This window comes from Bos grunniens, chromosome 5, assembly GCF_055505025.1.
Source record: "Bos grunniens cultivar Pamir isolate PY7600 chromosome 5, Bosgru_T2T1.0, whole genome shotgun sequence".
Lineage (NCBI taxonomy): Eukaryota > Metazoa > Chordata > Mammalia > Artiodactyla > Bovidae > Bos > Bos grunniens.
The window spans coordinates 81,298,597-81,314,296 of record NC_141169.1 but is presented as its reverse complement, the minus strand read 5'-3'; the positions used below and the strand labels follow the sequence as shown (position 1 = coordinate 81,314,296).

Below are 15,700 nucleotides of genomic sequence, written 5' to 3'. Positions count from 1 at the left end.
CGAAGGAGGAAAACCTAGGACTTGCCTGGGACAGAGCTGTAAGCCCATTTTGGCATCACATAGGTTATATGTAGGCAAGCTGTTAGAGGTCAAGCTGGAAAGATAGAATGGAGCCACACTATGGACATTTTGAGTACCCTGCAGAGGGTTATGTTTAATTCTACAGACAGATCTGTTGAGGGAGGACTCGTGTGTGTGTGTGTGTATGTGTGTGTGTGTGTGTGTGTGTGACTTGGGCCATTTGTTTCATTTTGTTTTAATCAAGGAAAGACTTTGATGAAAGTGAGCTTTAGGAACATGATGGTTATGGAGCAAAAGGGGATAGGTTAGCATGGGAAGTCTCCAGAGGCATGGAGACCCATCACCTGAGATGGAATGGGGAAGGGGACTAGAGCCTTTCTGAATGGCAATACATGTAGAAAACCTGTATGTGTTTGTGGAAAGAAAAACCAATAGGGCATGGCTACTGCTTTGCCTATTGGCTTGCGTACACCTTTTTTTTTGTTTTCATTCAGTTGCTAAGCCCTGTCTAACTCTTTGTGACCCCGTGGACTGTAGCCCACCAGGCTCCTCTGTCCATGGGATTTCCCAGGCAGGAATACTGGTGTGGGTTGCTATTACCTCCTGTAGGATATCTTCCCAACCCAGGGATCAAACCCACATCTCCTGCATTTGCAGCCATATTCTTTACCACTGAGCCACGTGGAAACCCCTGTTTATCTATTCTAGGGGAACAGAAAAAGCTAATTTTAGCATTTGTGCTTTTATTGTCAGGATTGTATAGCATTAAGATGGCATCTAAGCAGCTGACAAAAAAAAAACACAAAAAACTGGAAATTCTGTGTACTTTTAATAGCGCCAGACTTCAACATGAATCAGAGCAGAATTAAATTGTTCTTAAATAAGCTGAATAATTTCCATGGTGTAAGGTCACTGGAACCACAATATGTGCTCAATAAAGTCTAAAGGGTAATACAGAGGCCAAGTCACCACAAGCATTAGGCTCAGATATACCCTTCTCCCCAAGAAGTGGTTCAAATTTACTTTGGAGCCAGTTAAATTTACTCTGAAGTCACCACCCAATTGAAGTTGGCCAACCTTTAGCCTTTCAGCGTCCCAGAACTTTTCACCACTGCCACCGGATACCTTAAGTTCCAATTTTTCTTCATTTCCTCAAAGACATCCCCTCTCTAACTTTTCCACAGTCTCCCCACAACCTCACCTCCTTCTGAGTTCACCCATTCTCTCCTACCATTGTCTATCTCAGCTTCCCAAACTTTGGACAGCACTGGCCAATCATGACTGTTTTGTGAAAGAGCACACATTTAGCTGGTTCCTGGGGAGAGTAAGGTGATTGGACACAGAGATTAAAAAAATATAATCCTTGCACTCCTGGACTCATTGTAAAGTCAGGAAACAGACATGAGCAAGAACTTTTGTGTTCAGTTGCTCAGTCATGTCCAACTCTTTGTGACCCCATGGAATGTACAGGTTCCTCTGTCCATGGAATTTTCCAGGCAAGAATACTGGAGTGGGTTGCCATTTCCTTCTCCAGGGAATCTTCCCCACCCAGGAACTGAATCCTCGTTTCTTGCTTTGGAGGTAGACTCTTTACCCTGTGAAGCCCGAGCAAGAACATATAGCATGATAATTGCAGTAATCAAGGGACAAACATACTCCAGGTCAGAGAAAAGACAGCAAAGGTTACCTTGGGGGATGTCCAGTACTTACTCTCCAGAAAGCTTTTCCTGATTCACTACTAGGTTGGCCCTGTTTGCTGCACAGGAAAACTGAGGAAAAATATATATTCCTCTTGCTATTTCATTCAGTAAATACAAAAATTATGAAAATAAGGATATAAAAAGTTGAATAAATAAGTTTCAAACCAAAAAAGATAATAATATTTAGAGGAAATTGTCTGTATTGTGTATGTATATGTGTGTGTGACTTTTTGCTTCTTTTAAAGCTATTTAAGTAGAAGTTTAGACTTTGGAGCCCATGAGTTCAGACATCTCCTTGAGTATCCGGAAGTGCTTTGACTTAGTTTCAGAAATGTGCTTTAGTTTATATGGTGTCCTTTTTTCATGCTAATTTATCTACTAGTTTAAAGACAAGCAACAGCTCCAAATCAAATTTTGATAAAGAACATGGACCAATTTTAGGTCCTGAAAAGGGCATCACTTAACCAATGAATGTTACATTAATCTCTTTGAACCCAAGAAATGGCAAGGTGAGATATGATCTGTTTGGCTATATTAGAAAAGATATTTTAAAACCAACTGTGACCTTTCTAGATACATGCTTCTTGGCGGTTTTACTAAATATGTGTTAGATGTGTTAGCTCATTTTGTTTAATCAAATAGTTTTAAGTGTGGTTGTGAATGTTCCTGTTTGTCCTCATCACCTGAAACTTTAGAACACATGCAATTATTGCTACTTTTCACAAGTGCCAGTGGAGAACATGAGAAAATGATACAGTAGAATATGGCGGAGCTACAAATAGTAAAGGCAGATCATCTACAGAGTACTGCAACTTCTTTTGCTGTGTGTTCTTAGAAACCTAGAAACCAGTGTTTTCTAAGATGAGCTAACTCACCAAACTTGGAGAAGCCTCCAAGTGTTACCTTTTTCAGGCACACCAACAGCAGTGACAGCATATGGTACCAGCCACGGGACATACAATCCGAGGGTATTGCTGGCTTTCCTTAAACCTGTTTCCTTAAACCTGATGCTTTCTTAAACCTGTTTTCTCTACAGCTTTGTTAAAACTGGGCTGTATTTCTTCAGACCTAGTTTTTTGTAACCTGTATGTTTTTGTAGGTGAAAATAAAAATGGTCTTAGGTCAGTTAATCCACTGCTGACCCACAAATAAGATGAGGTAAAGGTAACATTATTAGAAAGATAGAGAGGCGCCTAGATTGTCCCTCACTCTCTTCCAACACTCAGTGACCACGTGATTGAAATAACTTCTGTTCTTCTAAGTATTTGGAGTTGTTTTTAATTCTCAGACCTTCTCAGCCTTTCTCTTTTCAGTGTAAACCAGAAGGCATTTGATAGCTAGAAGATATTCAGCACTAGAACTGCAAAGCAAGGAAAACTAGACCATAACAGACAGTATTGACATTCCTCTCCGATATTGAAATTGAGAGTTGTGTTTCTGAATGTCTTGGCATTAAGCACTTCTTAAATACTCAATAATTTATCGTGAGAGGAAAACGATAACCTCTAATAAGATTTTTCTGCAATCAAAATAATATGATTGTGTTGGGTCCAATAAAATGGGAATAAATGTACCAAACACATTAATTATAAAATCACACTGACATGTCACCTAATTTTTAAAAACTGTATTATATGCAAAGTTTCACCAAATAGATCTACCAGCTAAGAGAAACATTCAGTATTTAATCAACAATAATTTCATTGCTCTCTTAGAGAAAAGCAGGTAGACTCTGGGATTATTAAAATGGTTTTACCATCTTTAAAAAAAAAAATTAGGTTGGTGCCATGGTAACTCAGTTATTCATGATACAGATCTTCTTGAAGGTAGAGGTATTCAATAGTCACTGTATTAAAGTTGCTTCATTGTGCTGTTCTCACCCCACTTGACAGACTATTAATAGTTATTAGAGCACTTTAAAACTCATTGGAAATCTCTGGAAATGATTACCAAGTTATTAGCATAGACTCTAAACAGATCTTCAAAATACAGTGCATGGATTCTAAAACAGATTGTAAGTTCTGATAAATGTAGTTGCCTTTCTTTGTTAAGACATTAAGTAGAATTTAAAACAAAAATCAAAGCTGAAGGTTTCAAGATTAGTGCCAAGGTTCTAATTGGACAATAGTGAATGAGAGGGGCTGCCACTGACACCTCTGATGACAGCCTCTCAAGTCCATGACCAGGGCAGCCAGCCCACTGTTGGACACCCAACTGGCACTCACAATACATTCATTGAATGTACCTTGATAGGTACATTCGCTCTGAGAGGCTATAATTGAAGATAGAAATTAGCTGTATGTAATCAAGTAGCAGGGAGCTTCCCAGGTGGCGCTAGGGGTAAAGAACCCACCTGTCAAATGCAGGAGACATGAGACACAGATTCCATCCCTGGGTCGGGAAGATCCCCTGGAGGAGGGCATGGCAACCCGCTCCAGTATTCTTGTCTGGAGAATCCCATGGACAGAGGAGCCTAGTGTGCTGCAGTCCATGGGGTCACAAAGAGTTGGACATGACTGAAGTGACTTATCACGCATGCACGCACACACACACTCAAGCAGCAGACTGCATAACAATTGGATAAATCTATTGAGACAGAAGGCCATAGGGTTCAACTAGTAATGTTGGGCTAAGAGTGGGGAGCAAAGATCTCATCCATCTGGCATCATCTGGATAGGTTCACACTCAAGCCTTGGTGTCCTTTGACAGTTCCGAATTTCAGAACTCAAGCTGGAATGGGGAAGTTCTGTTTGTCAGTGTCTCACAATTTCTTTTTGGTATGTTGTCTAATACATGCTGACAACGTTCTTTTTCACTCTGACTACCTTTAGGTGGTTAGACGACGCTATTATTGACGAGATCACACCGAAACTGATCGGAGATTGGCCTAACACATACACCTATACCAAGGCCTTGGGAGAGGTGGTGGTGCAGCAGGAAGGTGGCAACCTCAACATTGCCATCATACGGCCCTCCATCATGGGAGCAACGTGGCAGGAGCCCTTCCCAGTAAGCCCACTCGCCTGGATTCTGCGCTTTGCTTCTGAACCAGCATCCCTCCTGTCCAATTACTCTCTGATGTCTTTTTTGTTTTCCAGTATATATAGCTGAGTACAGCAAATGTGAGGACCAAAATGCACGTTTGGTTCGGGATTTATTCACCACCGGGCTCCTCTGATGTTACACTGACTGTCCTAGAGCTGGGTGGAGTCTTCAGTTAGTTTCTCAATAACTCTAGTCTCAAAATTCCCGTGGGAAATAACTTTATTTCTTGGCTTCTCCACAATAGTTTAAATATACAAGAATGTTCCTGCTGGCCAAATTGATAATGTTAACAAATTGCCAGGGTAAATAGGAAGAGCAAAGCTCAGAGAAAGTCCTCAGTTTAGGAAGAATGATTTTTATCTGCATATACTTCTGTATCTTTTTGAAAGTACTTTGCATTATACCATCTTTTTTGAAGCAATTCTGTAAAGCTTTTGTACCAGATAAATCCAAGCTCCATTACTTATTGACATGCAACCTTTTACATATGAGTTGTCTCATATGTAAAACTGGGCTAACCACACCCATTATGGAGGGTTGATGAAATGAGACAGTGTAGAAGGCACTGGCACCTCACTCCAGTACTCTTGCCTGGAAAATCCCATGGACGGAGGAGCCTGGTAGGCTGCAGTCCGTGGGGTCTCTAAGAGTTGGACATGACTGAGCGACTTCACTTTCACTTTTCACTTTCATGCTCTGGAGAAGGAAATGGCAACCCACTCCAGTGTTCTTGCCTGGAGAATCCCAGGGACCGAGGAGCCTGATGAGCTGCCGTCTATGGGGTCACACAGAGTCGGACACGACTGAAGTGACTTAGCAGCAGCAGTGGTATGTCTACTGCAGTGCCTGGTCCCTAGTAAAAGGCTCAACTAATATTAATACCTTCAAGTTCTCTCTCCTTTCCCATCTTATACATTTTGACTTTCAAAGATAAACAGACATAATGAGGTCAACTGGCTTGCTTTGGGCTTAGGAGACAAACTCATAAAGACATTTTTCTCTAACTGCTCCTGAAGATAATATTTTCTCTACCATCTATAGCAAGCTAATACAAGTTGATCTTGAGATAGAATGAATGAAAGATGCTATGACTCTTACAATTGTCAAGTAAGAGTCAATTTTCCGCAAACTATGTTTGAAATGTTCCCCTGAGAAGTTAAAATCAGGCCCAGGTGAGGAAAATGAATTGATTAGCAGATTATGATATTAAGATGAGATCCAATTTAGCTCCTAAGATGTCATAGACAGCTTGCAACTATTCTTGATTCCTGCTATGAAATAAATGCCGGCAGAATTTTAATTCTTCCACAAACCAAGTGCAGAAAATATCCAGTGCTTTCTCACTGATCTCTGTTTGTAATTTTGGAAATAGTGGACTAGACAGTTTATTGGCTGGAGTCTCAGTGTTGTTGTTTGAAGTTTAAGATTAGACTGCAGATATTCCAAAGGTACTGTGATTTTCTGACATGTGGAACCAACTAGAGATCTTTTCCCTTTTCTCTTTTTAGGGTTGGGTTGATAACTTAAATGGACCTAGTGGGCTCATTATTGCGGTATGTATAACAGTGTGGAAATAATTACTTCAAATGTAGTGGAGGGACAGTAACAAAATTCTAATATTGGCTTAGCTTTACTGATGCAAAACCATAAGCGTTCCTTTACTCACTACAATTGATGCAAATTATTTCAGTTTTGCTGTTTGAAAAATAAAGGCAGAATGAAATTACTTTAATTATCTGTCAATATCATTATCAGGAAAATAGAAGTACTGTGATATCATCAATTGCCACTTAGGAGTTTTATTTTTAGATAGAATTTTGAGCCTCTAGTACCATGCTTAGTTAACACAGGATGGGGGTATTTCCTTCTTTTTGCTCTTTAACCATAGCTAGAATTAGGGATGTGATAAAACTCATATTCCCAAAGATTATTAAATTTATGTGCATTTGGATAGAAAGTATATAAATGCATAAATACATCAACATTGATTTCTCAATATATCTAAGAAAAAGGACTACCAATTAAAGCAAGTTTTTCAAATATAAAAATTGATGACTATAGGACACACTTTTGAACACTAATCCTCTCACAGACAAGGAAAACACCGACTGCTCCTCTGGGTCAGCAGACCTTTGCGTGTGTCTCCCTGCAGGGGAGACTGGTCCTGTGAGCTGCGGCGCTTTCCGGCTCACACTGAAGCATTTTAGGCTCAGAACTACAGCTCTTCTCTTTCGGACATTGAAATGGACTTCACCTCTTTAAATGAGTTTAAATTTTGTTAGGGATCTCATGTTTCAGACTGTGCCTCTGTTCTTCACAGAACTAGATCCAACATGAACTACAATACAAATAAAAGACAGTGAATTATGACTACTTGTCAAAGACAGTAACAATGAACTTCTTTTTAATTTCTTTCGATTTCTGTTCCCTACCTGCCTTCAACTCTTGAGGCTTAGTTGGAAGTGAGTGTTCAGTAACTCAGAACATAGCTATTTTAACATGATCCCAGAGTGAGTTTTATTACACTGTTAGCAAAGCTACACATGCATTCAGATTTTCTAAAAATTTCCAAATTGATTTCCCACATTCCAAAGGACAGGAGGAGGGCATGTCAACCCACTCCAGTATTTTTGCCTGGAGGAATCCCATGGACGGAGGAGCCTGGTGGGCTATAGTCCATAGGGTTGCAACGAGTCAGACTCGACTGAAACAACTTAGCAGGCATGCTTGTCCAAAGGAAGGTTAATCAGTTACAAGAAGACAGAAATTAGGAATGTAAGTGCTGACCACTGCAAATTGATGTTGGAAACATGCAGGGTGTAAATAATCAATTACTTCAAAAAGTCAATAAACTGGCTCCTTTATTTATTGACATGGCATTTATTAACATGAACAATTCCCAATTCTTGCATCTATATAGCATCAGTGATCTGTGAAGTAAACAAAGATACTGAACAAAAAGTAAATAACGGTGGCCTTTTCTACAAGTAATAAAAAGTTGTTGTTAAGCAGTGGAATTTTATCAGTTTAAAAAGGCATTTCTTTAACTTCTAGTGCCTATTACTTCTTATAAACTAGTAGACTCTAGCTAAAAATGACATCATTTAAGAAATGGTAAGTTAAATTAATGGGAAATTTGGGAAAACTTAATTCTTAGAATATCTTATGAATTAATTTTTAAGATATTAAATCTTATTCTTTTTTTTCTTTTTATTTTTTTTCTTTTTTTCTTTTTTTTTCTTTTATTCTTGGTGTTTATTAATTAGCTAAATACATTAAACTCCTCACAAGTTTGAGGAATTTCACTCTGAAGAGGAACCTGAGGATCACTGGTGGTTCTTGGAGATGGCACTTGAACTTGGCTGGGGAGGTTGGATGGCCTGAGAGCAGTCAGTCTTGGCACATTAACCTAGCAAGCAAAGTGATCAGCGTTAGTTATTATTACTACCAGCATTGGTACTATCTGTCTGATATATACTTTAGCCCCGACTGTTAGTTAACGCCTGGTTCAATAATTTATGTCCTTTTGTCTGTGCAGGCTGGGAAAGGGTTTCTTCGGTCCATAAGAGCTACTCCGATGGCTGTGGCAGATTTGATTCCAGCAGACACAGTGGTCAATCTCACTTTGGCTGTAGGATGGTACACGGCAGTTCACAGGTGTGGAGTGGATCCTTAAACTGGCTTTCGAAGATTTGATGAGGAGGAGGGTAACTATGTTGGGCACCTATTCAAAATATATGAATTTTACTGAAGAAGACCCCAAATGTGAGAGGGTATCTGGATATTTCACAGAGTTCCAGTTATGTCATAATATAGGCATTGAGTTTTTTATAAATACCAGTTAGTACTTGGTTGATCATAAAATAATAAATTCTTCAAATCACTTAACCATGAAATTCTCAATAATTGAAAAGCTTTTCTTTCTATTCAGCAACCTAAAACACAGCTTCCTTTTTTAAGGCAAAGAAGATAAAAGTAGATGAAATGAGAGCATATTTTTCTTTACTTCTCAGTTCCTAATAAAAGTCAAAAGTTCAGATCACCATGTGTGTGTGAGAGAGGTATTTTCTAGTACAAAGAAAACTAATAGGTTGTTTGTATATTTAACTTTGTTAGTAAACAAAATTTTTATTAATTATCTGAAGTTAGATATTTAGATGTTGTCCAATCCAACAGCGCTTCATTGGATTTAGGAAAAAACAAACCCATATTTTTGCAAAGTAAAGATGTCAAGGAGTTAGAAATACAATTTGCTCCGTCATCCTCATGGTGCCTCCATTTGCTCCATAAATATGTCAGCCTACTGGGATTTTGTTCCTCCTACACATGTACACACACACACTTGCACTTTTCCTAGTTTTCCGTTTTGTTTTTAACCCAAAGAAGGAACAAAAGATGCAAGTGTTGCGTGGAGCGCCTGTGTGTCAGGCTGTGCTTAGTCGCTCAGTCGTGCGCAATTCTTTGTGACGCCATGGACTGTCGCCTGCCAGGCTTCTCTGTCCACGGGATTCTCCAGGCAGGAATACTAGAGTGGACTGCCATGCCCTTCTCCAGGGGATCTTCCCAACCCAGGGATTGAACCCCGGTCTACCACATTTTAGGAGGATTCTTTACCACCTGAGCCACCTAAGAGTGCCTTAGTCATGGGAATTATTGAGAAAAAAAAAATTTGTTTAAGTGTTATTTTCCCTTATCTTTCTTTCATTAGTTCTCCATTTTCTTGTATTCACCTAACTTTCGTTTTTCAGACCTAAGTCGACATTGGTCTACCACTGTACATCTGGCAACCTCAATCCCTGTAACTGGGGCAAAATGGGTAAGTGCCTGTAGCAAGTACCTAAGGAGCCATTAGAGAACGCGCGTCCACAATTAGCATCTGCCGCAGGGAAAACAACGTGTCGTGGAGCTTTGAGTCTAATGCGGGAAAAGATAAAACATAGGTAAAGCCAGAAAAATAACTGCAAATTGTGAATGTGTAGAGTTAATTAGAATGCACTGTGGTATCTCAAAGAAAGGGACCCGCGAAACAGCGGCATGAGTGTGAGCAATAAGGGGTCCATTGGCTGTAGGGATTTAAAAAACAAATAAAGTCAAGCCAAAGTCAGTATTTATAAGCAATATCAGTGATAAAATACTTCTCCTGGCCCCTGTGCTCATGCACACAGCCCTCGCCCCCCGGACATATCACTGAGAATGTGCCATGATTAATGGCCAAGTAGATTTAGAAAAATCCAATGATACTAACTGGTATCATTGAGTCAGTGATACTCTTTATTAATTTAGGCAGTCAGCCATAGTGTAACCTTGAAAGTAGCCTGTTGAATTGAATTAGAATTAATCCTGCATATGCCAGAAAATTAGCTAACCAATCTTGTACTCTGCTTCTGATTTTCTTATGAATATCTAAAACTTTTAGATCATCTAATTGCTGTTTAGCTACTAGATGTTGAAAAAAATTAAATGTGCTTAATTTGTTAGAATCTTATTTCCAATTCAGAGCATTCCACTGCACTATTCTATTTGCAAAGTTATTATTTCAGTAAAAGTAAAATGAAATTATCTATTACCATCATATCCAGTTATTTAGATCATATAATGAAATAATTCTGGAAATATTTGGAAATAAAAATAAATCTTCTCTATCTCAGTAACAGAATTAAGGTATCACTCATAAAAAGAGGCATTAGTAGAAGTAACCAAAATACTTAAGTTCTTAAATCAAAAGATGCTACATGTAAATTCCATACATGGGATTCAAAATAGTCTTCTTCTTGCTGAAAATTCTTACTGTCTATTTTATGAACATACACAGTGTAATAGTTAAAAGTGATCTTAAAAATAATCTAATGTGCTTACTTCTTTTGATTATGGTACATATAAAACTCTCATTCTGCTTTTTTCTCTTTTCCTTGTTTTTAAATTGAAGTATACTTATTTACAATGTTGTGTTAATTTCGTGTATATAGCAAAGTGATTCAGATAGATATCTGATATAGATATGTAAATAGATAGATATCATTCTGCTCTTAAAATAAACTTTGCTTTGACAGAAATTGCTGAATCAGTGAAAGTCAGACAGTCAAATCACTGCAGCTTGTTCCATGTTACACAGCCACTTATTAACCTTTTTCTTTATATATGTATATATTATTCAACTATAGCTGACTGACAGTGTTTCAGGTGCACAGCAAGATGACTCAGTTATACACAAACACAGATATTATTTTTTAAATTACTTTCCATTATAGTTATTACAAGATATTAACTATAGTTCCCTGTGCTATACTGTAAACTTTTGTTGCATATCCAGTTTCTTAAAATTAGAAATCTAGCTTTCTATTTGCCACGTACTAACTTTAACACTCAACAAGAAGGATAAAATTTAGAGGAAAGCCTTTCATTCACAAAACCATTACAAACTTTGTATTTTCGAAATGAAAGTATGGTACAATAAAAATTAAATTCTTTAAAAAATAGTCTAGTGTTCTCACTTTATTTTACACACAAAGCCCAGAGAGAGTAAATGATTCATTCATTGCACATGGGTAGCAGGAGCCGGACATAGAAGTAGATGAGGGGTATGAATGTCTAATGATCACCCCACTAGGGATTTGTAAAGTCAACATGAATCCCTCTGGGAGGAAAAGACCCAGGATCAGATGTTTCTGGATAATCTTTTCTGTATGGGGTATATATTTTTCATACAGACTTCCAGGTAGTATCTTTTACAGAGGACAGTAACCATATTATCATAATAATTGATAACTTCATCATAACTGAGCAATGAACTTAGGCAACTTTGAAAATTCTACAAAAATAAAATCAAAACTGAGTTCAAAAGAATGAGTACCTTTTGAAAATAAGTATTTGATTTACAGATGTACATTAAAAGCTTTAAACCAGGTTTTATATAAGTAATGATATACTTTTTAAGATTATTATTTAAGAAAACTCTGGAGACAAGAGTAAAACAATTGAGTCTGACATATTGCCAGAGTAGTAGAAATACCAAAGAAGTAAAAGACTGGTATTTAAAATGAACCAACATGAAGGAATCCTAATTTTAGAGTCTCTCTTTTACATAAATCTTTATAAAAGTTTAAGTAAAGTGTTAAGAAACTTTCCTGATTGTTCTGCAAGTGATGATCCAACCAAAGAAATAACACCCCCAGGCTCTGTCTTGGGCTTTCTGAATAGACTAAATAACCTTGAAATTGAATTGAAATTTTAGTATTGACTAAAACTATTTTCCCAAGAAGTTGTTTTAGGGTAAAGGTTTCAAGTGAAGGATTCAATTCTTAACCAATTTACATTGTTTAAATTTGCAGATGACCACTTGCCTGGTGTAAAAATCTTAGTATTATTCTTGACTTGACCCATTGCAAATGCCATCCACCATAATGGGTGGCATTTGCAATGCTCCTGGATTTAGCACTTAATCTCCCCCATCCCCACCCCCTCTCCAGGACTCCAAGTCTTGGCAACCTTTGAAAAAATCCCATTTGAGAGAGCTTTCAGGAGGCCGAACGCTGACTTCACAACCAACAACATCACAACCCATTACTGGAATGCTGTCAGTCACCGGGCCCCTGCCATCATCTATGACTTCTATCTTCGTCTCACAGGAAGGAAGCCCAGGTGAGAAACGGAGACAATAGCTTTAGGAGTGTCTGCATGAAAGTTAAGGACTCCAGTCCTTTGCCTTCCCATCACCTACGGATCAAAGTGACAGTTGAATCATAGTTATGATTATATCTCTAAGGGAGTTAACTATATCTCTAGTTATGATTTTATCTTCTACAGAGGGACAATCAAAGCAGTAGTAGTGGGAACCCCAAGGGAACCCTACCTTAATGTTAAGGAACTTGCTTGATGAATTCACCTAAAAAGAAAAGCAACTGAGAGTCTGTATCTGGGAGTTTGTAAACTGTTAGATTCAATCCCTGGGTTGGGAATTTCCCTTGGAGGAGGGTATGGCAACCCACTCCAGTATTCTTGCCTGGAGAATCCTGTGGACAAGAGAGCTTGACGGGCTACAATCCATAGGATCACAAAGAGTTGGATGTGACTCAGTGATTTAGCAGGACAGTTAATCTTACAATGTGCTACAATGGTAACAGCCTCACATACACACAAGGGGTGGTGCATGACGACCTCATTTTAATTCTCACAACAACCCAAGGAGGGTATTCTCATCCCAGTTTTACAGGTGAGGAAATGGAAGTTAGAGAAAAAATTTTAAGTAGTCTCAGAGGCAGAGACAGAGGAAAAATCTGGAGAAAGCTGAACTGAACTTACTGCCACGTGGAGATGAGTGAAGAGAGTAGAGGGAGCAAAGTAGAGTGTCAGGGTGTTGACGCTGGGTGACTTAGGGCATGTCCCTTTCTACTCTGGTCTCACTTGAATAACACTTTGTGTTTCTGAGTCATCATCATTATCATAATTACCAAAGGCAATTCCTGCCATCAGAAGCCTGATGTTAGCCTCTTTTAAAGGAGAAATTCTCTCTCAGTGTGTTTATTTCCATTCTTATTAGTAGAGCAAATGAGTAATGCTTAGGCAATGTAGAGTTTATCCACATTTTCAGAGATCTTACTTAGAGTTCATAACTCATTGTCAGTTTCTTCTTGAGTAAGGTGAAAAGGGGGACACTATGTTTGTGGGGAAATATTTGTATAACGGGCTTATTAAATAAAGATGGGAAAAGAAGGAAAATCAAACACTGCTGGCAGAAACACAAGCCTTTAAAATATATCAGAGTTGGAAGGAGACCTGGATGAAGAGCAAAGTTCAGTAAGAAGAAAAGAAAAACACAGGAGGAACAGGCCCAGTAAAAATCTTTATGTATTTTGTTTGTAAGAAATTAAATTGTAATATTCATGGGAAACGATGATTCATTTGGTGATAGGAATCTTAAGAATAATCTTTAAGGCAGAAAGTGCTAGAATCCTTCTGGACTCTTTCCTTCCCCAAGTGTGTTTGTGTGTAATCACTTATGCATTTACAACCATATGTATGGTTTTGCTTAGAGGTAAGGCGTGTCTCTATGTATGTTTAAATCAATCCTACATACTTTCTTTTTCACTTGTATTCCGTGAAAATCCAAGTCATTCTGCTAGCGCTGTCTTTTTCACCCCCATTACAAACAATGGGACAAGTGTCAGTGCACACGCATCTTGATAGAATGTGCCTTTAGTCTGTGGAGGATGCTGAGGGGTAGGCATGCTAGATTGGAGGGTACATTCAACATGGATATTATGACTACTACCAGGTTGCCTTAAAGGAAGCCTCTGTCAATTTATACACTATCACAACAGCTCATTAATACTTCGCAGAAATCAATATTTTGAATTGTTAAGCTAATGACAAGAACTAACATCTCTGTCACTTTGATTTGCATTTTCCTTGATTGACGGAGGGGCTGGGTTTTCATTTGTTTATTAGACATTCATGTTTTCTCTGTTATGAGTTGCTTGCTTCTATTTCTCACCTATTTTTTAATTTTGTTTCTTATTGAAATATAATTTATTTACAATGTTCAGATGTACAGCAGTGATTCATATATATATATGCATATATGTATATTCAGGCCCTTATTGCTTATTTTATATATAGTAATATGTATCTGTTAATATCAAATTCTAAGTTTATCCCTCCCCCGCTTTCCCCTTTGGGAACCGTAAGTTTGTTTTCCATGTGATCCTGTTTCTGTTTCACAGTAGATTCATTCATATCATTCTTTTTAGATTCTACATATAAGTTATATCATATGATATTTGTCTTTCTCTGTCTTAATTACTTCGCTTAGTATGATAATCTCTATGTCCATTCATGTTGCTACAACAGCATTATTTCATTCTTCTTTATGGCTAATATTTCTATTTTTCTATTGGACTTTACTTATTAATTTATGGAAGCTGTGTGTATATGTATATATGTATAAATATATAGTTTTCAAAGGAGGAATTCTCTCTCAGTGTGTTTATTTAGGGGCTTCTCTCATGGCTCCGTGGTAAAGAATCCGCCTGCCAGTGCAGGAGATGCGGGTTCAGTCCCTGAGACAGGAATATCTTCTGGGGAAGGGAATGGCAACCCACTCCAGTATTCTTGCCTGGGAAATCCCATGGACAGAGAAGCCTAGCAGGCTACAGTCCACCGGGTCATAAGAATCAGACACGATGTAGCAATTAATCAACAACAATATTCTATTTTTCTGTTGGGTTGTACTTATTATGAAAGTGGTGTGGGTATGTATATATGTGTAAATATATAATTAATGTGGTTTCTTGAAGTCAGTTTCTTATCCTGTAGCTCTGATTATGAAGCATTTTTAATACAAGGGAAACTACATATAATGCAAGTCTTAAGAGCATGGAGTTTGGTCAGACTTACAGACCTAAATCCTGGCCTTCACTAATTTATCCATATGAGCCCTAAATTACTTAACCTTTCTAAATACTAACTTGTTAAAAAGAGATTGTAATCATACCTATTTTACAGGATTTTACATTAGGGTGCATAAAATAATCACTATTATTACCAAAGAAAAATTTTATATGATAAAATGAGTCATTTTTCCTTTATAGCTTTTGCATTGTATGTATTAATAAGATCTTCAGCACATGAGAATAATAAGTGTACTCTTTCTTTCTAAAAAAATACTATTTTGCTGATACAGTCCTGTACATACAATGATCAGATCAGATCAGTTGCTCAGTCGTGTCCGACTCTTTGCGACCCCATGAATCGCAGCACGCCAGGCCTCCCTGTCCATCACCAACTCCCGGAGTTCACTCAGACTCACGTCCATCGAGTCGGTGATGCCATCCAGCCATCTCATCTTCTGTCGTCCCCTTCTCCTCCTGCCCCCAATCCCTCCCAGCATCAGAGTCTTTTCCAATGGGTCAACTCTTCACATGAGGTGGCCAAAGTAC

The 15,700-nt window shown here is 38.1% G+C and overlaps 1 protein-coding gene across 5 annotated transcripts in view; it reads left to right on the top strand.

The window, feature by feature from the left end:
* The window catches only part of FAR2 (fatty acyl-CoA reductase 2), a 179,043-nt gene that overhangs the window by 146,580 nt on the left and 16,763 nt on the right, over positions 1 to 15,700 (top strand). For all 5 annotated transcript variants that reach the window (XM_086401551.1, XM_086401549.1, XM_086401550.1 and 2 more), the window contains exons 5-9: positions 4,553 to 4,730; positions 6,275 to 6,319; positions 8,305 to 8,423; positions 9,515 to 9,582; positions 12,233 to 12,404. In XM_086401551.1, the coding sequence (XP_086257677.1) occupies positions 4,553 to 4,730; positions 6,275 to 6,319; positions 8,305 to 8,423; positions 9,515 to 9,582; positions 12,233 to 12,404 (582 nt within the window). The remainder of the gene's footprint in view (positions 1 to 4,552; positions 4,731 to 6,274; positions 6,320 to 8,304; positions 8,424 to 9,514; positions 9,583 to 12,232; positions 12,405 to 15,700) is intronic.